The sequence below is a fragment of the Salvelinus sp. IW2-2015 genome, linkage group LG4q.1:29 (assembly GCF_002910315.2).
Source record: "Salvelinus sp. IW2-2015 linkage group LG4q.1:29, ASM291031v2, whole genome shotgun sequence".
NCBI lineage: Eukaryota > Metazoa > Chordata > Actinopteri > Salmoniformes > Salmonidae > Salvelinus > Salvelinus sp. IW2-2015.
This window is the reverse complement of record NC_036842.1, coordinates 34,869,904-34,895,524: the sequence shown is the minus strand read 5'-3', so window position 1 is coordinate 34,895,524 and position 25,621 is coordinate 34,869,904. Positions and strand designations below refer to the sequence as shown.

Genomic DNA, 25,621 nt, shown 5'->3' with positions numbered 1-25,621 from the left:
GAACCCTAAGGCCAGGATTCAATCCGATCATGCTTTGTTGGCTATGCAATGTTCCCGTGTTAGCGGACTGCATTCACGGTGAATGCTGCATGTCCGCTCACTCTAAAATGACCTTTAAATGGTACATAGAGAACAAAGAGTGATCGGATTGAATCCTGGCCTAACTCTCTAGCTATACCGAAATAAGTGCCAAATGGTTGTTTGGGAAAAATAAGTCATTGGTGAAATTTTCTATAAACCACCATTATCAATGCACATATAGGGTGGCTTTATAGTCAAATGGCTCGCTTGTCTCAATTCGTATTTAAAAAAAAATCTAGGCGGAAATATGCTTTATAAACCTGCTATAAGATTCCATGTTGCCATTCTCCATAGGGTGATGTCAGACAGGACAATAATTCCAGGACAATAAATGGCAGTGTATCAGTGAGGTTTATTAGTGTAACTAATATCGTTAGTGTAACAACGTATCGCATACACCACAAAGATACCTGGCAAAACTCATGATCGTACAATATAAAAAAGAAATGTTTTAAAATGAACAAAACAGTGAAAAAAAAGAGGAAACTATTGGTTCTAGCGATAAGAATCGCTGTCTTGATGGCTTGTGTCAATCCTTTGTGTGTGTGGTTCTTGGACGTGTTCCAACACTAGAGGTATTGTTCTCGGAGCAACCCACTGAACGCACGTCTATGCCCATGGAGTGCTGGATACCAATCCAATAATTTGCTTCCTGTCTTTGTTGACTCTGAAAGGACCGGGCAGGTTTTGTGAGAGCTACAGCTCCATCTAGCCGTCACGTAGCTGAAGCGTAGGCCTAGTTCCTCACAAATCCTTTACACCCTATAAAACCTTTCACATCTTCCAAGACAAGGTCAAGTAAGCGTAAGAAGAAGCAAATGAGTTATTGAATTGAAATCCCACCCAATAACAACACAGTACTATCTCAACGCTTTATCAAATGTCCGAGGCAGAGGACAGACTAATGTGATAGAACATGAACAGGAGAACAATACTGCTTGAAGAAACGTCCACATTTTCCTCGTGTTGCCCCCACAATAGCCTCCACTTGGAAAGAACGCTACAGTTCCCTAAGATCAGTCTTACGCCAACTGGGCCTCGCCACTTTCTGCCTTGCAACAGTCTGCCACTCGCCCTCCTCCAACTCCTTAGTCCAATCAAAACACCCGGTCAAACTCGGTCTGACTCGTCGTGGCCGGGTTCCTGTTCTGATTGGCCGGCTGCTGGGGCATGTGACCTCTCCGGCGAGGCGGGGCCAGGTACTCAAACATGGACGTGTTGTGTGTGGAGAGCATGTTCTTCAGGTCCGAGGGCATGGGGTCCGACCAGAAGAAGTCGTGGTTCAGAGCGTCGTCGCTGTCCGTCCTCTGCGCCGGGTCTAAGACTAGGAGCTTGTCAATCAGGTCCAGGGCGTACGGGTCCTTGACATAGGCTTTGAGGCGGTCCTTCACTTTCCTCTTCTGGCCCTTAGGGAGCTCCATCTTCTGGTAAAGCTCGTACTTCTTGTCCACGCCTGGCCATACCTGATGGGGGAAGAGTTCAGGTTAGGAATTGAATGGTGAATGAGAATTTGTTTGTGTTAAACTGGTGGTTACACTGTGGTGTTTATTAAGTTTCTTGGACATAAGAATGTAAAATCAAAGAAATCAGCTCAGTGTCAGAAATCAAGTTATTTTAATTTAGGTAATCGGTTCAAGTATTCCCATACATAAATAGAGGAACATGTGATCGTATCCCATTGTAATAAAGGTTGGAAATTATTCTGTTTTTGTTAAATACTATCTGTTTGGGATTCTTGAGCTCAATTTGCAGTGTACAAGTAATTTATAACAATGTCCACTCCACCCCGATCATCAGCTCAAGGAAAACTCAGCCCACGGCTGAATGTTATTGACTGTAATTGACCTTGATATGGTTTGTGTGTGGGTATGCGTCCGTGTGTGTGTTTGAGTGTGGTTTGTGTGCATACCTCTGCCGTGATAGAGCCACACAGCTGACTGATGAGTGTGAGCTGGTGCTGCTCTGTGTTGCCTTGCATGATGGGACTACGTGTCCACATCTCCGCCATGATGCAGCCTGCACCCCACAGGTCAATGGGAGGCCCGTAGTCTCTCTCGCCTGACAAAACAATGTAGCTCTCAGTTTACATGCCATTAAATTACACATATTGCTACAAGCAAGCTCAGCATATCAATGTCTTGTAACTGTATAAATAGCCTGGGATTGTGTAAAAAAAATAGTTATTTACAGAGACAGTTACATATAGCTTTTATAGAAATGCCACCTTCTGAAAAAATGTCCTTTGCCCAGACCTCTCCTTGACTACCCCCACTTCCTTGATGTTTTCCAGAAGTAGCTAAGCTGATTCAAAATGGTCACCTAATTATCAAGTCCTTCATTAGTTAAATCAGCTGTTAGTTCTCGAATACGGCACAAAAGTGGACTGGCTGGGGGTACTGGAGGAGAGGTTTGCGCTAGGGGATTTGGGCATGTACCCCACACTATGCTCCAGACAGATGGGTTCCTTACCTAGAAGCAGCTCTGGGGGCCTGTACCAGAGTGTGACCACACGGTTGGTGTAGCGGTTGCCCTGGCTGTTTTTGGCCAGGCTGAAGGCTCGCGCCAGCCCAAAGTCTGCCAGCTTCAGCACGCCGTCTCGGGTGATGAGCACGTTGGCCGCCTTCATGTCTCTGTGTAAGATCTGAGAGGAGGAAGGTGTCCACCAAGAGGCACAATGTTAAATGGCTGATTTCAACATGCAGTGCATTTGGTGAAAAGACCAGCAATGATGATACAGGTTTGTTGTATTGTACAATAGGAATCAAATTCAATCTAAAAACGGTTTACCCTTTACAAACTACAGCTTTGATCCAAACCCTACTGTGCTGTCTATGATCATTAGTTTTTCCCTTTCTAGGTTACAGTGACTATGGATGGGAGTCTGTCATAAATGGACCGTAGCCTCACCTTGTTTCTGTGGATATAGTAGAGTCCGTTCAGCAGCATCTGCATCACCTTCTTGATCTCGGCCAGGGTGAATTTCACATTGGCGTTGCTTAGCAACCCTGCCAGGTCGTGCTCACAGAAGTCAAACACCAGGTAGATGCTTCCTTTGTAGCGGTTGAACTGGGTGGCTGTGTGTTGATGAGAGGATTGAGTAATTACACACACACACACAACATTTCCTATTCACACACGCAAACACTCCACACACAAGTCTGGATTGGTAATCCAATACTGCTTTTTGACCACGAACAATATGGACGGCCCCATGCAAGCTGTAGGTTGCTACTGGGAATGCATGACTGACACTCACCTTTGGTTCGACAGATCTCTATGAGGTTGACAACGTTCTCATGTTTCAAGAGCTGCAGAATCTTGATCTCTCTCAAAGCAGTGATGGGAAACTGTGACAAAGAAGATTACTATTTGCATCCATGTATGTTTATAGTGTGCCATTGTTTACCACTAGCCTATCCAATAAAAATGATACAGTCTGACAGCATGCATCTTCTGTGTGTATAATGTTGGAATGTTGATATTAATCTCATGCAGGGCAGATAGCTAGAGACGTGGCTTTGTTGTCCCTCTTACCCCTTCTTTCTCATTCTCCATCAACACTTTCTTCAGTGCTACCTTCTTCCCAGTCTGTCTGTGTTTGGCTTTGAACACCTCCCTGGAAAGGTAAAGTATGGTAAGATGAAAATATAGAACGTGTGCCAATGACAAGAATATCAAATATGCTAAGTGTTCTTCTGAAACTGGCTAACGTGAAGTTACCTTAGTTATGTTTATATTCAGGTTATGAACTCAGAACCTAACGTCACTATCAACACAGGTGTTGATAAAACAGCATATGCAGGTATCGACAAATACATTTTAGATTGCTAAACTAGCTGGATATATTAACGTTAGATGTCTTTCAAGAAAACAAGCTACTGTAGCTAGCTTGCCGTCAGGCACGTTCTCCTTAACGTTAGCGATGTTGTTGTCGGAAACCTTTTCACTAAATAACCACTAGAAATGTTACCCAAAGGTCCCTTGGCCGATCTTGGCAAGCTTTTCATATTTAGAAAACTCATCACAGAAAGGGAATTCGACTCCGTCGTAGTATTTGGACATAATGGCGGCCTCCCGGTCAGGCCTTAGAAAAGTAAAGGGTCACGTTAGGGAAAGGTTTCGCCAGAATTACCAAATGTTACTCTAATATAAGTACACCAAATCAAGCAGAATTATATAATATATGTTCTAAACAACGTTAAATCTCACAATGGACATTAGATATGAATATATTCATACTTTTCAGCCCCGGCGGCGTTTCCTGTTTTGTCTCGCTGCATCCTTATTTGTTTCGTCGGATCCGTGCGTCCCCAGTGCGAGATGGGTAATGTAGTCGTTGTGCTTTCACAAACTTTACCAAAGAGGAAGCGAGATGGGTAATGTAGTCTTTGTGCTTTCACAAACTTTACAAAATGGAAGCGATACGCCCAACTCGGCGCAAAACCTGTCTCTCTCCAGCAGGTGGCGTTTTTAGTTTTCGCACACAAAGCAAGGAGTTTTTGTATGGAGGCCAATGAGTGTCTAATAGTACAGCATCTCTCTCCGTTGAATACATACAGGAAGTTGACGTTAACAACCCTTATCGGATATTTTTTAAATTATAATGAGACAACCAATCCGAAAGAAAGGATAGACAAGAACTAGACAGCCCATTTACCGCTTTGTGGACAACAACTCCTATAGAGCCCCACAGTGGATGTGTCATAATACCCATAAAACCTAGCGGTCAAACAAAGAAATGGTTCCAATTGTACATTTACATTTAAGTCATTTAGCTGACGCTCTTATCCAGAGCGACTTACAAATTGGAAAGTTCATACATATTCATCCTGGTCCCCCCGTGGGGAATGAACCCACAACCCTGGCGTTGCAAGCGCCATGCTCTACCAACTGAGCCACACGGGATTGTATTTCCACCATTCATTTTAACCCATAGGGGATTTTAGAAACAATTAAAATAAGGGCAGTTTTCCGTGTAGGCGAACCCTGGTGTGACGCTTTGAGGTGAATACTTATCAATATATTCGGCTCTATTTACTCTCAGATTCGAAAATGCTAATTAGCATAAAGTAGACATCATGCAAAACTACAAATCCCAGCAAGCTGATGTCTTTGCTAACAGGTATTGTGTCAATTTAAAACTTGCATAAGTCAGTTCACAGAAATTTAAATAATGTAGACAATGTATTAATTACTACATTTAGCTAACAGATAGTTAATCCAGAGATTCTTACCTCGATTCTGCAGTTATGGCATTTGTAGTTCTTTATGATAGCTACATTAGCAGCTAACTAGCGTTTCATTTTTGGGGGGTAAATACATGCGAATATAATGATAAGTCACCTTGTCCTAGAGAGATTTACATGGTTATCAAAATGTCACGCCACAGTAAGCCTACATGAAACACAGCCCTTATTGTGTTTCTAAAATCCCCTATATAGGAAAAATGTGTGGTAGAAAAGCAATTGGACCCATTTTACCTGTTTGACCACTAGGTTTTATGGGTATTATGACTCATTCTGTGATACTCTATTGTTAGGGTGGAGAGACATGTATCTTGTCAGTATTTCCATTATCTTTGCTGTGGTGCTGTAGTAGCTACTGTCAATGGCCGTGTTGGAGGGCATCAAAATGACTGCTGACTGACTGATCTACAAATCACCTTGCATCATAAATAATAAATCATTATTATTTGTAGATCAATCAGTCAGCTAGTGTGTAGTAGTGTAGCCAGGTTGTATTCATTACGCAGAATCTGTTGCAAACGTTCACTCCATTGTTTACTATGTTGCAAGACATAATGAATACACTCCATGGGTGTCTTGCAACGGAAACAGTTTACCGTTTAAGAACCAAACAGAGCAAACAAAACGGGGACAGACCTACCTGGATTTGTCCAATAGAAACATTCATTTTCGTTGCAAAACGTTCTCTGTTTGGAGTAAACGGTCTCTGTGGTAAAAACATTTTGCAGCAGACTAAATGTTTTGAAACAGAATCAGCGTAATGAATACATCCTGTGCTTCCAAGACTACTTGTTGCACTGCAGTGCACAGTCATGTATTGTAGGCTACTATCAAAACTGTCTAACTGATTTATCTCACAATACAATCTTTCAAGTAGGTCACGGTTCATACAAGAGAACACAGTAGGCTACGCAAAAGAGACAAACTTTTAAAAAGTGCTGGTCAGAGTCTGATCCTTGCTTGATTTGAGTATGACTATTAAACAAACTTCCAACAACTCAAATGGCCTGATGGGACTATCACTGTTTACTCTCAATTTATTGACATGCAATGCTGTAATGTTGCAGTGTGGAGTGTGACTGAAATCCCTCATCAGTGACCCCAAACTGTTGATGTATGTATAGACTACTATTATGTCATTTTATTGGATGCTTGTTTGGCTTTTCAAGCACATTTGTTATTTTTGTAATGAAAAACACTAAGTTAAATAAAACATTTTTATGAAGCAATAAGCCTACTATTACTTCCGATGAAAAACAGAAACATTCTGTACTGTTTCAAACAGGCATCACCACCCACAAAGTTAAGAAAAAAAGAGCAAATATAATCTATTTGAATTAGAGTTCAGACATAGAATTAGTGCTTAGCAAATTATGTAACAAATGGCCACATTTCATGTCATGGGTCTAATGATGGGAATGACGACATGGCGGAAGTAGAAGGTAAGCCTGAACCTTAGCCGCCCTTTAAAATAAATTGTGTAACTGTTCCAGACAAATCCATAGCTCTGGTCCAGGTCAGAGCTAAGGATATGGGGCCAGATTCACAAAACCTTGAATTTTCTTAACTGCCATTTTTTTCTTAGCTATAGACTTGTGAAGAAAGTTAAGCAAACTTGATATTCTTCAAGAAGATTCTTGGAAATATTCATACGTTATTCCTTGTGTTTCTCTTTCAGCAAAAAACTGGGCCCAGTTTCACAAAACACCTCTTATACGAAAACATATGGTGGTTCGTAAGTGCAATTCCTCAAACATTTCTTTCAGGATTCATTATTTTCTTACAAACTTCTCAAATAACTTCTTAACTGTCTTAAGATGATTTTCCATAGGCAACTGAGCTAGATAGCCATCTAGCACGCAAGGTCAATCATGTTAGTATATTTCTTACTGAGATTACTGGTGACAAAACATTGAACATATTTAAATCCACAATTGCTTTCATTATCTTATTGTCTCACTTCCCTGAGTTTAAGACAAGGGTTTAGGAAGAAACTTACAGTGGCTTGCGAAAGTATTCAACCTCCTTGGCATTTTTCCTATTTTGTGGTCTTACAACCTGGAATTAAAATAGATTTTTGGGGAGTTTGTATCATTTGATTTGCCCAACATGTCTACCACCTTGAAGATGCAAAATATATTTTCTTGTGAAACAAACAAGAAATAAGACAAGAAAACAGAACTTGAGCGTGCATAACTATTCCCCCCCTAAAGTCAATACTTTGTAGAGCCACCTGTTGCAGCAATTACAGCTGCAAGTCTCTTGGGATATGTCTCTATAAGCTTGGCAAATCTATCCACTGGGATTTTTGTCCATTCTTCAAGGCAAAACTGCTCCTGCTCCTTCAAGTTGGATGGGTTCCGCTGGTGTACAGCAATCTAAGTCATACCACAGATTCTCAATTGGATAGAGGCCTGGGCTTTGACTAGGCCATTCCAAGACATTTAAATGTTTCCTCTTAAACCACTCGAGTGTTGCTTTAGCAGTATGCTTAGGGTCATTGTCCTGCTGGAAGGTGAACCTCCGTCCCAGTCTCAAATCTCTTGAAGACTGAAACAGGTTTCCCTCAAGAATTTCCCTGTATTTAGTGCCATCCATCATTTCTGACCAGTTTCCCAGTCCCTGTTGATGAAAAACACACCCACAGCATGATGCTGCCACCACCATGCTTCACTGTGGGGATGGTGTTCTCGGGGTGATGAGAGGTGTTGGGTTTGCGCCAGACATAGTGTTTTCCTTGATGGCCAAAAAGCTCAATTTTAGTCTCATCTAACCAGAGTACCTTATTCCATATGTTTGGGGAGTATCCCACATGCCTTTTTTCTTTAAGTAATGGCTTTTTTCTGGACACTCTTCAGTAAAGCCCAGCTCTGTGGAGTGTACGGCTAAAAGTGGTCCTATGGACAGATACTCCAACCCCTCCGCAGTGGAGTTTTGCAGCTCCTTCAGGGTTATCTTTGGTCTCTTGTTGCCTCTGATTAATGACCTCCTTGCCTGGTCCGTGAGTTTTGGTGGGCGTTGTGGTGCCATATTCTTTCAATTTTTTAATAATGGATTTAATAGTGCTCTGTGAGATGTTCAAAGTTTCAGATATTTTTTATAACCCAACCCTGATCTGTACTTCTCAACAACTTTGTCCCTGACCTGTTTGGAGAGCTCCTTGGTCTTCATAGTGTCGCTTGCTTGGTGGTGCCCCTTGCTTAGTGGTGTTGTAGACTCTGGGGCCTTTCAGAACCAGTGTATATATACTGAGCTCATGTGACACTTAGTTGCACACAGGTGGGCTTTATTTAACTAATTATGTGACTTCTGAAGGTAATTGGTTGCACCAGATCTTATTTAGGGGCTTCATTGCAAAGGGGGTGAATACATATGCATGCATCACTTTTCCCTGAATTGTTTATTACTCTTTTGAAACAAGTTGTTTTTTTCTTTTCACTTCACCAATTTTAACTATTTTGTGTATGTCCATTACATGAAATCCAAATAAAAATCAATTTCAATTACAGGTTGTAATGCAGCAAAGTATGAAAAATGCCAAGAGAGGTGAATACTTTTGCAAGGCACTGTAAGAACATTTAAGAACTTTATTGAGTAGCAATATAACGTTGGGGAAAAATGGCCCTTCAGAATACGTTTCTTCTTAAGAAGATTTTGTGAATCCGAGCCCAGGGAAAAAGTACGAAACATTGCTATTCCTCAATAAAGTTATTGAAAATATTTTTTGTTTCTTCCTAAGAAATAAGATTCTTGAAAATAAAGTTATTGGATTTCTTTGTGGAAATGTCCTTTACCCTAAGATAGCTTAACCCTTGTCTTAAACTCATGGAAGTGAGAGAATTAGCTAATGAAAGCAATTGAACATGTTTAATTCACTCAATACTGAAACTTTCAGATAAAGTTTGATTGGTTTAAATCCTCCCCTCCAAATTTGACCAGTAATCTCAGTAAGAAATACAGTGGGGCAAAAAAGTATTTAGTCAGCCACCAATTGTGCAAGTTCTCCCACTTAAAAAGATGAGAGGCCTGTCATTTTCATCATAGGTACACTTCAACTATGACAGACAAAATTAGAAGAAAAAAAATCCAGAAAATCACATTGTAGGATTTTTAATGAATTTATTTGCAAATTATGGTGGAAAATAAGTATTTGGTCACCTACAAACAAGCAAGATTTCTGGCTCTCACAGACCTGTAACTTCTTCTTTAAGAGGCTCCTCTGTCCTCCACTCGTTACCTGTATTAATGGCACTTGTTTGAACTTGCTATCAGTATAAAAGACACCTGTCCACAACCTCAGTCACACTCCAAACTCCACTATGGCCAAGACCAAAGAGCTGTCAGGACACCAGAAACAAAATTGTAGACCTGCACCAGGCTGGGAAGACTGAATCTGCAATAGGTAAGCAGCTTGGTTTGAAGAAATCAACTGTGGGAGCAATTATTAGGAAATGGAAGACATACAAGACCACTGATAATCTCCCTCGATCTGGGGCTCCACGCAAGATCTCACCCCGTGGGGTCAAAATGATCACAAGAACGGTGAGCAAAAATCCCAGAACCACACGGGGGGACCTAGTKAATGACCTGCAGAGAGCTGGGACCAAAGTAACAAAGCCTACCATCAGTAACACACTACGCCGCCAGGGACTCAAATCCTGCAGTGCCAGACGTGTCCCCCTGCTTAAGCCAGTACATGTCCAGGCCCGTCTGAAGTTTGCTAGAGAGCATTTGGATGATCCAGAAGAAGATTGGGAGACTGTCATATAGTCAGATGAAACCAAAATATAACTTTTTGGTAAACTCAACTCGTCGTGTTTGGAGGACAAAGAATGCTGAGTTGCATCCAAAGAACACCATACCTACTGTGAAGCATGGGGGTGGAAACATCATGCTTTGGGGCTGTTTTTCTGCAAAGGGACCAGGACGATTGATCCATGTAAAGGAAAGAATGAATGGGGCCATGTATCGTGAGATTTTGAGTGAAAACCTCCTTCCATCAGCAAGGGCATTGAAGATGAAACGTGGCTGGGTCTTTCAGCATGACAATGATCCCAAACACACCGCCCGGGCAACAAAGGAGTGGCTTCGTAAGAAGCATTTCAAGGTCCTGGAGTGGCCTAGCCAGTCTCCAGATTTCAACCCCATAGAAAATCTTTGGAGGGAGTTGAAAGTCCGTGTTGCCCAGCAACAGCCCCAAAACATCACTGCTCTAGAGGAGATCTGCATGGAGGAATGGGCCAAAATRCCAGCAACAGTGTGTGAAAACCTTGTGAAGGTTTACAGAAAACGTTTGACCTCTGTCATTGCCAACAAAGGGTATATAACAAAGTATTGAGAAACTTTTGTTATTGACCAAATACTTATTTTCCACCATAGTTTGCAAATAAATTCATTAAAAATCCTACAATGTGATTTTCTTTCATTTTGTCTGTCATAGTTGAAGTGTACCTATGATGAAAATTACAGGCCTCCCTCATCTTTTTAAGTGGGTGAACTTGCACAATTGGTGGCTGACTAAATACTTTTTTGCCCCACTGTATACGTTTGTTTTTGGAATTCATTTTTAAAATATAATTATACAAAAAATATATATATTTTTGAGTGTACATATACCAGGCTTGAAACTTGGATGATTTTCACAAACAATTGTTTAATGTTAATCACCAGTATTAAGTACATAACCAGTGCTATTTACAGCATTCAGAACCCAGACACACACACAAGTACCTTCAAAATTGAAATGTCTGTATTTACCAGTGTTGGAGTAGTGAACTACAGATAGTTCAACTAGTAATTTAACTACATTTTGCAGTATTTACATATACTTATTCACAAAGTAGTTTGGATGTAGTGAACTACTTTTTCAAAGTAACTATAGTTTTATTATGGGTAACTTTAGTGTAGCTTACCTTCTTCCAGTGTGAAGTAATTGGTAGCTTGGTAAACTATATTTGAGTAGCTTCCCCAACACCGGTATTTACACAATTAGTGTAAAAAAGTTAAAAAGGAAATCCCAGAAGGCAAGGCAGGTACAAAGTTCCGGTGTCCACCTCAAACACTTTCTCTTCCAAATAACATGCACTGTATTTAAACATACTGTTCTTAATTTAATTATACACAATTTAAACACAGCCATAATGATTCACTATTTTTAGTGATCCACTCCTTAAACTCTATTTTGCTAACCTGTTTCCAGATCTGTTTGTGCCATCTTGCCAACACCTATGGTCTTGTACAGAAATAAATCTGGGACCAGGCTATTGTTTTGCCACTGGCTCATCCACAATTATGATTGCAATACAAAGAATATGATTCGATCTGTACAAGTAAACCTGAATAATTTTTTTGATGAACAATGAACGTGAATTTAATAGTCTTAATATTACAGTCAAATCTTTCAATCTGTCATATAAACAACACGCCATCAAACTGATGTTGTACACCAAACCGCAACCGCAATGATGGCAACCATGTACTAGCTAAAACACCTGAATCTGGTCTGAAGCGGTATTAATCGATCTTGTATCAGTTTGTGGTGGCCTGGCCGGGCTCTGAACCAGGTCTGAGGCGAGCGGTCAATGGTGGCATAGGCCTCGGACCATCTGAAGTTGTCTTGTATCAGACAGTCTGTGTGGGCCTAAGTCTGAAGCAGTGTTCAGCCAAGCCTAGTCTGACCCTGAACTAGGTCTATCTCGGTTTGCCTCTCACAGCTTGGCCTTGGGGGTGCTCTCCAGCAGCATCCTCATGTCCAGCAAGGCCTGCTCCAGCCTCTCGGCCATGTGGGCTGCATTGGTCTCATTGCAGCTGTTGAATGCCGACACGGCAAAGTTGATGTGTTCTGCCATGGGGTTGTAGCACACGCCATAGCCGTCGGGTGCCACGGGTCCGAAGCACATCACACAGTCCGTCTTGGCTGGCACCTTTGGGGGAGGAGAAAGAAGGGGGGAGCGGGCAAGCTTACTTCTTACGGTATGAGCATTAGCTAGACCCCCTAAGTAGCCTCAGTAGCTAGACCCCCTAAGTAGCCTCAGTAGCTAGACCCCCTAAGTAGCCTCAGTAGCTAGACCCCCTAAGTAAGCCTCAGTAGCTAGACCCCCTAAGTAGCCTCAGTAGCTAGCCTAAGTAGCCTCAGTAGCTAGACCCCCTAAGTAGCCTCAGTAGCTAGACCCCCTAAGTAGCCTCAGTAGCTAGACCCCCTAAGTAGCCTCAGTATCTAGACCCCCTAAGTAGCCTCAGTAGCTAGACCCCCTAAGTAGCCTCAGTAGCTAGACCCTCTAAGTAGCCTAAGTAGCTAGACCCCCTAAGTAGCCTCAGTAGCTAGACCCCCTAAGTAGATTCAGTAGATAGTCATTAGAAGTTAGCTACATAGGGATCTAAGCTTGCTGGTGTAGGTATAAAAATGAGCAAACCAAGATGACACTTGGCTGACCCTAAGTGTCGGCCACTGACAACATTAGTTCAATAGCTAATTGTTAAGCTTGGCTACACCTGTCCCAATCGTGCAGGGCAGACAGACACGCAAGGAAAGAGTACTTCAGTACTACGGCACAGTGTTTTATCAACCAATTACGTCAGACTAGCAGTAATTCAACCAAAATGGTTTAATAAAAAAACACTGTCACTGCATTGTCATATGGTTGTTCAGCCACCATATTGTGTTGCCAGATCGGAAAACAACAATGAGCGACAATGAAAAGTCCCATAAGATAGCTATTTACCTGGCTAGTGGAAAGGTTGTAGTGGTTGGCCACAGCGTACGAGGTGTCCATGAAGATCTCAGGCATGGAGGTCAGGTCTTCGATGGCCTGCAGCTTCAGCCCCAGAAGGTGTCGGTCTATGGCCTGGCCATGGATCGCCTGGACACAGCCAAACCATAGACATACATATTTATATATAATATTCATACACATTGACGATGTGTTTAGGCTATATCATTGATCCAAACACACTGGGCAAACACACTTGACTTGTGCACTTCAAACCTTTTAATGTATTTTATTATAAGGGACTGCTAGTGTTCAGTGAATAGTGATTTTTGAGGTTGGTTTGGTTCTTAAAAAAATTAGCACATTTTTTAATTTCGATTCGTAATTGAATATATATATATTTTTTTTACATTAAATGTACTATGCGGATTGAATGCTGTAACACAGAATAAAACAATTAATAAAATGGTAGTGACTGTCCATTACTGCTAATCCCTTATTAACCATAAATTATTCACATTGAAACATCCTATTAAAGTAGTTGCGTATATTACATTGGTTTAATTTGATTACTTTATTATTTCATTCAGTCATCATCTCATCTCTATAGAGCTGCTGCCTACGCTGTCTGACAACATCACTATTTTAGTAGTTCTTCAAAGTAAATACTAACTATCAATCACTTAGATCACGTATTTTCAGGAAGAGATACCTCGAAGTAGCTGCTTTCTATACCTCTCGATCACACGTTCTCTGTGTCTGCTCCACACTACTGAGGTATAGTAATCTCCACACAGACCGGATGAGTAGGTGGGCACGCAATGGATTATGGTCATTGTAGTTAATTACCATGTTTTCTGTGCTAAACTATGTGGAATATTGGCCTCCCTACTACATTGCACAGTTCGGGCTCAATCTTATTTATCTCGAGAGAAACTACCGTGCAATGTGCGCATTGAGCTCACAAAAAAAAATATACAAAAAATATTTATTAAACCGACGTTTGTCAATTAGATGTTTAAAAAAACTAAAACTAACTACAGTAACTAACTATCGGTTAATCGCTCAGCACTAGTGAGTGCAGTACTCTGTCACTGATGAAGGTTGAGTAAATAGGGTGCCATAGGGTTGGGGTCAATTCCATTACAATTCTCCTCAGTGCTTTTCAATTAGGAACATTTGGAATATGGTTTAATTTCTGAATTGACTTGTTGGATTCAAACTTCTAACTTGTAATATCTACTGAGTAGATCGAAATCTACTGAGTGAGAAAGTTTCCATTCTGTCAGAACATGTTATGGTTAAATCTCATGTATCCTATGGAGAGAAGGGCAACGGTCTGGTTTCAGTCAACAGTTAAGGTAGGACAGCCGTGGATTAGGCAGGAGTGAGGAATGTGGGCCGAGGTCAGGTCAGATGCAGGGAGAAGGAACAGTCCTATGACATACACACATAGGAGGCAGGGCAATGACTACACCGAGGAGAGGCACCACTGAAGTTCCTGCCTAGCAACAGTTTCAAGCAGACCACCATAGTCCCTATGCCCAAGAACCTGGTAACCTGCCTAAATGACTACCCGTCCGTAGCCATGAAGTGCTTTGAAAGTCTGGTAATGGCTCACATCAACACCATTATCCCAGAAACCCTAGATCCACTCCAATTTGCATACCGCCCAAACAGATCCACAGATGATGCAATCTCTATTACACTCCACACTGCCTTTTCCCACCTGGACAAAAGGAATACCTACGTGAGAATGCTATTCATTGACTAAAGCTCAGCGTTCAACACTATAGTACCCTCAAAGCTCATCACTAAGCTAAGGATCCTGGGACTAAACACCTCCCTCTGCAACTGGATCCTGGACTTCCTGATGCGCCGCCCCCAGGTGGTGAGGGTAGGTAGCAACACATCTGCCACGCTGATCCTCAACCCTGGAGCTCCACAGGGGTGCGTGCTCAGTCCCCTCCTGTACTTCCTGTTAATCCCACGACTGCATGGCCAGGCACAATTCCAACACCATCATTAAGTTTGCAGATGACACAACTGTGGTAGGCGTGATAACCGACAACAACGAGACAGACTATAGGGAGGAGGTCAGAGACCTGGCCGGTGGTGCCAGAATAACAACCTATCCCTCAACGTAACCAAGACTAAGGAGATGATTGTGGACTACAGGCGAAGGAGGACTGAGCACGCCCCCATTCTCAACGACAGGGCTGTAGTGGAGCAGGTTGAGAGCTTCAAGTTCCTTGGTGTCCACATCAACAACAAAACTAGAATGGTCCAAACACACCAAGACAGTCGTGAAGAGGGCACGACAAAGCCTATTCCCCCCCAGGAAACTAAAAAGGTTTGGCATGGGTCCTCAGATCCTCAAAAGGTTCTACAGCTGCAACATCGAGAGCATCCTGATGGGTTGCATCACTGCCTGGTACGGAAATTGCTCGGCCTCCGACCGCAAGGCACTACAGATGGTGGTGTGTACGGCCCAGTACATCACTGGGACTAAGCTGCCTGCCATCCAGGACCTCTACACCAGGCGGTGTCAGAGGAAGGTCCTAAAAAATGTCAAAGACCCCAGCCACCCCAGTCATAGACTGTTCTCTCTACTACCGCATGGCAAGCGGTACCGGAGTGCCAAGTCTAGGACAAAAAGGCTTCTCAACAGTTTTTACCCCCAAGCCATAAGACTCCTGAACAGGTAATCAAATGGCTACCCGGACTATTTGCATTGTGTGCCCCCCCCCAACCCCTCTTTTACACTGCTGCTACTCTCTGTTTATCATATATGCATAGTCACTTTAACTATACATTCATGTACATACCTACCTCAATTGTCTCGACCAACCAGTGCCCCCGCACATTGGCTAACCGGTCTATCTGCATTGTGTCCCGCCACCCACCACCCGCCAACCCCTCTTTTACGCTACTGCTACTCTCTGTTTATCATATATGCATAGTCACTTTAACCATATCTACATGTACATACTACCTCAATCAGCCCGACTAACCGGTGCCTGTATATAGCCTCGCTACTGTTATTTTTCACTGTCTTTTTACTGTTGTTTTTATTTCTTTACTTACCTATTGTTCACTTAATACCTTTTTTGCACTGTTGGTTAGAGCCTGTAGGTAAGCATTTCACTGTAAGGTCTACTACACCTGTTGTATTCGGTGCACATGACAAATAAACTTTGATTTGATAGATGTGCAAGGAGTTGACTCCGCCCAGTAGAGGGTATACATATGTACTTGTGTAAACATGTCAATGGCTTATGCAGCTGTGTGACCCAGTGGGTGAATAAACTTGGTTTGAGCTTTATTAGTCGTCCGTGAGTTTTTGTTTGTCAGTCAGACCAGAATCGAAATGGAATTGACCCCAAGCCTGTTGTGTGGGTATCTATCCTTTCTATTAGACTGTGCAGCACTCACTCACCATGTCAGTGTATGCCCGGTGGGCTTTCACAGCCTTCTCCAGTAGGGTCACTTTTTCTATCTTCTGTTTGGCTGGGTCGTCCATGGCCTTGACGAAATTAGCAGAGTCGATGGAGCAGGAGCGGATGGTGTCGGTGCGACCCAGCTTGAACATACGCAGAGACGCGCTCTCATAGGTGGCACAGCACCGCTGATACATCCTGAGGGAGAGAGATCCCAGTTATATTGCATTGGTACAGTTTAAGGCTGGTAGGAGTTAGGTTAGAAAATATTGTGCTCTCTGGTGCCCTCAACTGGTCATTGCCAAACAATGCAGGCCTAAAAAATCCCTGTTAAATCAAATGTTATTTGTCACATGCGCCAAATACAACAGGTGTAGACCTTAGTGAAATGCTTACTTACAAGCCCTTAACCAACAATGCAGTTTAAAAAGAGATAAGAATAACAAATAATTAAAGGGGTATCATCTCATGCAAGACCAAGGGAGTAATCTACCTCATCACATGAAAAGCCTACGTAGGACAAACAAAAAGACAATTAAAAAACAATGCATAGCTGAACCCCACTGCTCAATCAGGTGTAAGAACATTGACTAGCCAGTAGCAGCTCACTTTGTTGAAGCTAACCATCCAATCTCCTCCCTCAAGTACACAGGCATTGAGCATGTTGCTCTACTAAGGAGAGGAGGTAACATCGAGATCCTACTACTACAAAAGGAGGCTTACTGGATATCCTATCTAATAACATTGCCATCTAGTGGTCTGAATATTGACATTTGATCTCAGGCCTTTCTTATGAACAATTCTCTATTTTATGAACAAGTCTTAGAAATTGATGTATTCTTTCTACAGCTTATTAGCATAAACCTAAAATGTTCCCCCTGTTGATGATGCTTATTATGCATTACGGTTGAACCAAAAGATTACATGTAAACAAATATAAATGATATAGGAAATTTAATTAAACAATAATGTATGTTGATGCTAATATTATGTACCATACTCAATTATGTTTCCATATGATAACAATAGCCTAATATATTTAATATTGCACAAACTATTGTTTAACAGTTTCACGCAATTCATTCTAATTAACATTCTAATTAACTCATTATGACACACCCCTCACTATTGTCATTGGTTGCACTGTTTGTCGTCATAACCTGGTTCAAGTATTCATGACATTACCCTGAAGAAGGCACAGTGATGCCGAAACGTTTGTGATTTACCCAATAAATTACTGGGAGTTTATATAGAGTGTGCGACTCTATTTCTATAGTTTATTCGCCGTTAGTCAGCACCTCCAAACAAAATTATTTTTCTGGGTGTGCGCCAGCTCATATTTTTATTAAACAATGCAGTCATGACATAGGTCTTGTATCCTTGTTGAAAACCAGTGTATCCTTGTTGAAAACCAGGATTCACTAAATGTGAAGCCTGGGGAAGTTCATGGTAGAAAGTTAGCTAAATAGGGGTGGGAACCTGCTGTAAATCAAAGGTGCTTACTAGATTAGCGTCGTATGTGCAACAGTGTGTGAGGATGGCCGGGAAATCACTGATTAAATCACAAAATATGTTGATCAATGTTGATTGTGTGTGTAGAACACACTTTTGGCAAAACACAATTCAGCTTTTCCTCCAGGGTTTCTTCCATTTCCTGCACTGTTGTAAACTAGCATACTGAACAACTCCGCAAAATGTGTCCTACCCAGTCTAAAAACAGTGATGATAACATAACACGTAGCACCAGCAGTGAGCACCAACGGCATGTGGGAGAGGGTTCTTGAAATGTAACATCCAATAAAACAAGAGTTCCATTCAAACCATTTTGACTAAGACACAATTCTGTAAAAGTCGAAGGGAGGCGTGACAATGTGGTTTTGGAGGTGTGGCTACACGAGACTATTTGCAGTGTAACTGAAATAAGAACGGAAACATAATTAGCATAGTGCGTATCCTCACCTGTAGTAGGCCAGCTGTAGTCCCATCTGGATAAAGGCATCGGGGCTCATCTTGTGGGTCTTGGGGACGTTCTTGCCAAAGTGGGAGAAAACAATGACTTTGACATCCAGGTCATGAACCATTCTGGGGGGTAGATGTCACAACGCAGAATATTACAGAGAAGGCCTATACAAATATATTCATTCATAATTGAATACATCCAAACTATTTTTCTGAAATATATCCATAGGCCTGTATAATATTTAACTAAGGTCTGGAAAATAAGACTGGTTGATTCAGGTGTGTTAGCGCTGGGCTGAAAAAAAAAGCCGGGACCCCCTGTAGCCCTCCAGGACCAAGGCATGTATGTAGCAGAGGAGGCTGGTGGGTGGAGCTATAGAAGGATGGGCTCCTTGTAATGGCTAGAATGGTATTAATGGAACGGAGTCAAACGTGCGGTTTCCATATGTTTGATTACAGTGAGCCCCCATCCTCCTATATCTCCCCCCACCAGCCTCCTCTGGTATGTAGCATGTAGCTAGCTCTCACACATAGAACTAGAACACACCTTTCTATGTACTGTATATACAGTTGAAGTCGGAAGTGTACATACACTGAGGTTGGAGTCATGAAAACTCGTTTTTCAACCACTCCACAAATTTCTTGTTAACAAACTAGTTTTGGCAGGTCGGTTAGTACATCTACTTTGTGCATGACACAAGTAATTTTCCCAACAATTGTTTACAGACAGATTATTTCACTTATAATTCACTGCATCACAATTCCAGTGGGTCAGAAGTTTACATACACTAAGTTGACTGTTTCTTTAAACAGCTTGGAAAATTCCAGAACATTATGTGCTTCTTTGCTTGACATCAGGGAAAATCTAAAGAAATCAGCCAAGACATCAGGGAAAAAAATTGTAGACCTCCACAAGTCTGGCTCATCCTTGGAAGCAATTTCCAAACGCCTGAAGGTACCACGTTCATCTGTACAAACAATAGTACGCAAGTATAAACACCATGGGACCACGCAGCTGTCATACCGCTCAGGAAGGAGATGCATTCTGTCTCCTAGAGATTAACGTATTTTGGTGCGAAAAGTGCAAATCAATCCCAGAACAACAGCAAAGGACCTTGTGAAGATGCTGGAGGAAACATGTACAAAAAGTATCTATATCCACAGTAAAACGAGTCCTATATCGACATAACCTGAAAGGCCGCTCAGCAAGGAAGAAGCCACTGCTCCAAAACTGCCATTAAAAAAAAAAACAGACTACGGTTTGCAACTGCACATGGGGACAAAGATCATACTTTTTGTAAAAATGTTCTCTGGTCTGATGAAACAAAAATAGAACTGTTTGGCCATAATGACCATCGTTATGTTTGGAGGAGAAAGGGGGAGGCTTGCAAGCCGAAGAACACCATCCCAACCGTGAAGCACGAGGGTGGCAGCATCATGTTGTGGGGGTGCTTTGCTGCAGGAAGATCTGGTGCACTTCACAAAAAAGATGGCATCATGAGGTAGGAAAATGATGTGGATATATTGAAGAAACATCTCAAGACATCAGTCAGGAAGTTAAAGCTTGGTCTTTGGGTCTTTCAAATGGACAATGACCCCAAGCATACATCCAAAGTTGTGGCAAAATGCTTAAGGACAACAAAGTCAGGGTATTGGAGTGGCCATCACAAAGCCCTGACCTCAATCCTATAGAAAATTTGTGGGCAGAACTGAAAAAGCGTTGTTCGAGCAAGGAGGCCTACAAACCTGACTCAGTTACAGCAGCTCTGTCAGGAGGAATGGGCCACAATTCACCCAACTTATTGTGGGAAGCTTGTGGAAGGCTATCAAAAACGTTTGACCCAAGTTAAACAATTTAAAAGGCAATGCTACCAAATACTAATTGAGTGTATGTAAACTTCTGACCCACTAGGAATGTGATGAAAGAAATAAATGCTGAAATAAATCACTACTATTATTCTGACATTTCACATTCTTAAAATAAAGTGGTGATACTAACTGACCTAAGAGAGGGAATTTTTACTCTGATTAAGTGTCAGGAATTGTGAAAAACTGAGTTTAAATGTATTTGGCTAAGGTGTCTGTAAACTTCCGACTTCAACTGTATCTACACTCTCACATGTTCATGTTCTGCTTGGCCTTCTCGATGTCCTTCTTGATCTCTGGCGTGATGTTAAAGCGTAGTTTCTGAGGCATCGGCAGGGGGACCATGGGGGTACGCACCATCTCAGACTTCTTCCTGGTAGATCACAAACATGACAGGAAACCCTCAGGTCATGGTACTTGTTAAGGGAATTAGACCTGCAGACACGATGGCGCAGATCAACATTTCCCACAAATCTTCCATTGACGTCAATAAATTATTTTACATGTCTGAAGTAGAGTTGGCCAAAGATTGACAGAAGAATATCTCATTTGTTGCTGCTCTACACAAAGCCAGCACGACAGGGATGAGCGAGTGATTGAAGAGACTGTGTTTTGTAAATGAATGAGATGACCCAACAGTGTACTTACGTGTACTCGACGACGTGGTCAATCAAGGACACGATAGGCGGGCCTTCAGCAGGGGCGTGCTCATACATCAGACCACATGACCCGTCCTCTCCAATGATAAACTGGAAATGGGAAAGTCAGGAAAACTTGACAACACAGACTCAGGGATTTCAGTCAAATAAGTTCAGTGTTTAAAAAATAAAATGCAGTACCAGTCAAAAGTTTGGATACACCTACTCATTCCAGGGTTTTTCTTTATTTTTACTATTTTCTACTTCAAGAAGGGGAAGATACATACAGTGTGTTTGTGTGTGTGTGTGTGTGTATTCTGTGTGAGTTAATGTGCGTGTTGCCACTGTTCCAGCGACTGCCCCCACCGTGGAGCATCGGTGTGTGTAGCGTCACCTGCAAAGTCTTGTCGAACCAGCGGTTGCCACTGTTCCAGCGACTGCCCCCACCGTGGAGCATCTGGACAGCAGCTCGGCTGCGGTACAGCTCATCTGAGACGCAGGGCATGGGAGCATCCAGACACACTGTGAAGATGCTCTTCTGGATGGCCCGCACAGAGTCTTTGTTCGTCTTATCTAAGTGGAGAAAAGGACGAACACCAACCTACTTGTTATTCACACTTACCCAAACCCAGTTGTAAACACAGTTCTAATCTAATTTGACTCCAGTTCTAAACCACTTCTCACCTCTGACCCAGTTCTTCCACATCAGCACAGTTGAAGTGAATGGATTCAAAGAGAGGAAACCACTATATTGAGACAGCCCCTTTCCCTGTGATGGGTTCTGACTTCTAAACTTGAAAAATGTAAATATCCTTATTCATGTCACTGAGGGAGAGAGGGGAATGTAGAATGTTTACATTCTGTCAGAACATGATCATGTTAGACATCAGATATCCTATGGAAAGGGGAACGGGCCACAGTCTGGTACAAGTCAACAGGAAAGCCGTGAGTTGGGGAGGATTGAGGAATATGGGCCGAGGTCACGTCGAATGAAGAACAGATCTCACTAAAGTCCTGTCTAGCAACAGAGGTGTATTGGCTGTCCAGATGTGTAAGGAGGAGACTCAGCATAGGAGGAAGGTTTAAATACCAGTGCTTGTGTAAATAAGTCTTTGTCTGTTCAGCTGTCTGACCCATTGGGTGAATAAACTTGGTTTGAGCTTGTCTTAGTTGTCCATTAGGTGCTGACAAACTGAGTAAAAACTAACAGCTGCCTTTGCACCACCTCATTTACTTGTTTTCTCACCCTTGATGAGGTTGTTGTAGGCCTTGCCCCAGCTGTTGCGTTGGTTAGAGGTGAGGATGCCGATGGGCTCCTTGTTGGTCTGCAGGGACGAGCTCCAAATCTTCTCCAGTTGCATGTACAACTGGTCTACCGTCAGCGGGGTGCCATCACTGTTGTACACGTCCAGGACAAAGAACTGATGGAGGAGAGACAGGAGAGAGAGCGAGACAAAGTATGTATTCACAATTAACTTGTAGACAGAAGAAAATGCTCAACCTGGGTCATGAGCCAAACGGTCTGAAACAGGGTGAGACTACTTGGCCTTGTCCAATAAAAAAATGCTCAGTTTTCAGATGCATGTTTCCTGTAGCGTACAATAATGACCACCCCACTGATTTGGCAAGGTGTACAGTAGCTGTGATGTCTAAACAATCAACTGCATCGGAGTTAAAGAGTGTGCAGATGAATTATTTTCTTTGTAATGACACCTTGACAAAGCGTGAAATAAACACCTTTGGACTACACTAAATTCCATAGGTCTTTCTTGGTTTACCTGGAAGTTGTGCACCACAGTGATGTGAGTGGGAGGCCTGGAGCGATGGGCGTGGTTGACCGAGTCCCTCTTCAGGCCGGGGACGCGACATGAGGACAGGACCTGATAGTACTGGTTCATACACAACTGCTTCCCACCCAGGTACTCCACTGGTAACGTCTCACTGTGGACCGAGCAATGAGAGGTGGATGGTCAAACATACATTTACGGACTCATTGAAGTTCTTCAACTATTAAGAGAGAAGTTTTCTTGAACATTCAGTCATAAGGCTTACATAATGATTCCATAATTATGACAAACGGTAACGACAACTGATGTCAACTTGTGGCAATAAACTTAAAGATTAACTATGCAGGAATCGCTCCGCCATTTCCTGGTTGCTAAAATTGGAATAGTTCACCTAATTTCAGTTTATGTGACAAAACAAGCAAGTATAGTATAGAGAATCATTGTACCATCTAAACCGCTGTGAAATATATTTTTGTTATTGTATTTTCAGCTGGTGTACAAAACCCAAAGTAAAATATTTAAAATAGGAAGCATAGAAATAGAGCACATGGAACAGATCTACTGCTTCTAAGACTTGCTGTCAATGAGATAGAAATGTGAGTTAGAGACCTGTCAATGTGATTGTTTTTCTTAGGTCGCCCAAAAAGTTACATATTGCAGCTTTAACAGTGATTAAACTGTGATCTCTAAGTAAAGCTAGATAAAGCCGTCTGCTGCCAACCAGACATATCTCAAGTGTGTGTGCGCTGTTTATTTGAGACTAAATTGATTTTATTGATGTATTATATTAAGTTAAAATAAAAGTGTTCAATCAGTATTGTTGTAATTGTCATTATTACAAATATACGTTCTAATTATATATATAAATATAAAAATCGTCCGATTAATCGTTATCAGCTTTTTTTGGTCCTCCAATCGGTTTCGGCGTTTGAAAAATCATAATCAGTCGACCTCTATTTTGAACACTCAGTGTATATTATAAAACAGTGAGGCTGAATCAGATCATTTTTATTATATATATCTGTATAATATATTTGGCTATATCCGATTAATCAGTCGACCTCTAGTTCAAAACATTAAGAACACTATCCTAATTTCGAGTTGCACCCCCTTTTGCTCTCAGAACAGCTTCAATTCGTTGGAGCATGGACTCTACAAGGGGTCAAAAGCGTTCCACAGGGATGCAGGCCCATGTTGACTCCAATGCTTCCCACAGTTATGTTAAGTTGGCTGGATGTCCTTTGGGTGGTGGACCAGAATTTATACACACAGGAAACTGTGAAAAACCCAGCAGCATTGCAGCTCGACACAAACTGGTGAGCCTGGCACCTACTACCATACCCCATTCAGAGGCAGTTCAATCTTTTGTCTTGCTCATTCACCCTCTGAATGGCACGCATACACAATCCATGTCTCCATTGTCTCAAGGCTTACTTTTTTATTTATTTAACTTGTCCCCCCCCCTTCATCTACACTGATTGAAGTGGATTTAACAAGTGACATCAATAAGGGATCATAGACTGACCAGGTGAAAGCTATGTCATGGGAAGAGGTGTTCATAATGTTTTGTATTGTCAGCGTATAGGCACTATCAATGCTAAATTTCAAACACTAACTTCTTAGCATTTGTGGCAGAACTTCAATGCAAGTTAATGGTATTTATTTTAAAAAAAAATTGTAATCCATGTCCAAATCATATACAAGTAACTTAATTGAGCCAGAAATGTTAAGTAAGCATTTGAAACAGTGACCAGCTAAATAAAACCAAAGCTTAGATTGCTGTCATGCCTTACATACCGTGCCTTCGGAAAGTATTCAAACCCCTTTACTTTTTCAAAATGTTACGCTGCAGGCTTATTCTAAAATATATTTAAAAAAAGAAAATCCTCAGCAATCTACACACAATACTCCATAATGGCAAAGTGAAAATAGTTTTGAAATTTTACCAAATGTATTCAAATAGAAAACAGAAATACCTTATTTACAAAAGTATTCAGACCCTTTGCTATGAGACTCGAAATTGAACTCAGGTGCATCCTGGTTCCATTGATCATCCTTGAGATGTTTCTACAACTTGACTGGAGTCCACCTATGGTAAATTCAATTGATTGGACATGATTTGGAAGGGCACACACACAACTGTCAAGAAAAAGTCCCACAGTTGACAGTGCACGTCACAACAAAAACCAAGCCATGAGGTCTAAAGAATTGTCCGTAGAGCTCAATGACAGGATTGTGTCGAGGCACAGATCTGGGAAAGGGTACCAAAACACTTCTGCAGCATTGAAGGTCCCCAAGAACACAGTGCCCTCCATCATTCTTAAAATGGAAGAAGTTTGGAACCACCAAGACTCTTCCTAGAGCTGGCTGCCCGGCCAAACTGAGCAATCAGGGGAGAAGGGCCTTGGTCAGGGAGGTGACCAAGAACCCGATGGCCACTGACAGAGCTCTAGAGTTCCTCTGTGGAGATGGGACAACCATCTCTACAGCACTCCACCAATCAGGCCTTTATGCTAGAGTGGCCATACAGAAGCCACTCCCGCATGGAGTTTGCCAAAATGCACCCAAAGCCTCTCAGGCCATGAGAAACAAGATTCTCTGGTCTGATGAAACCAAGATTTAACTCTTTGGCATGAATGCCAAGCGTCACATCTAGCAGAAACCTGGCACCATCCCTACAGTGAAGCATGGTGGTGGCAGCATGCTGTAGAGATGTTTTTCAGCGGCAGGGACTGGGAGACTAGTCAGGATCAAGGGAAAGATGAATGGAGCAAAGTACAGAGAGATCCTTGATTAAAACCTGCTCCAGAGCGCTCAGGACCTCACACTGGGGCGAAGGTTCACCTTCCAACAGGACAACGACCCCTAGCATACAGCCAAGACAATGCAGGAGTG

The 25,621-nt window shown here is 42.1% G+C and overlaps 2 protein-coding genes across 2 annotated transcripts in view; both read right to left on the bottom strand.

Annotated features, from left to right (window-relative positions):
- Positions 1-725: 725 nt before the first annotated feature.
- Positions 726-4,429, bottom strand: cdk9 (cyclin-dependent kinase 9 (CDC2-related kinase)). Its single transcript, XM_023984542.2, has 8 exons — positions 4,321-4,429; positions 4,052-4,165; positions 3,616-3,697; positions 3,338-3,428; positions 2,989-3,155; positions 2,551-2,722; positions 1,991-2,139; positions 726-1,544 (listed from the first exon to the last, which is right to left on the bottom strand). The coding sequence occupies exons 1-8, from the start codon at positions 4,359-4,361 to the stop codon at positions 1,179-1,181; spliced, it is 1,182 nt and encodes a 393-aa protein (XP_023840310.1). The 5' UTR covers positions 4,362-4,429; the 3' UTR covers positions 726-1,178.
- Positions 4,430-11,917: 7,488 nt separating this feature from the next.
- Positions 11,918-25,621, bottom strand: part of crata (carnitine O-acetyltransferase a) — a 31,896-nt gene continuing 18,192 nt past the window's right edge. The window contains exons 5-13 of the mRNA XM_023984541.2: positions 22,718-22,880; positions 22,186-22,360; positions 21,334-21,512; positions 20,950-21,050; positions 20,555-20,674; positions 18,436-18,558; positions 16,476-16,674; positions 13,049-13,186; positions 11,918-12,250 (exon numbers count right to left, since the gene is read on the bottom strand). Coding sequence (XP_023840309.1) covers positions 12,035-12,250; positions 13,049-13,186; positions 16,476-16,674; positions 18,436-18,558; positions 20,555-20,674; positions 20,950-21,050; positions 21,334-21,512; positions 22,186-22,360; positions 22,718-22,880 — 1,414 coding nt within the window. The 3' untranslated portion in view covers positions 11,918-12,034. The remainder of the gene's footprint in view (positions 12,251-13,048; positions 13,187-16,475; positions 16,675-18,435; positions 18,559-20,554; positions 20,675-20,949; positions 21,051-21,333; positions 21,513-22,185; positions 22,361-22,717; positions 22,881-25,621) is intronic.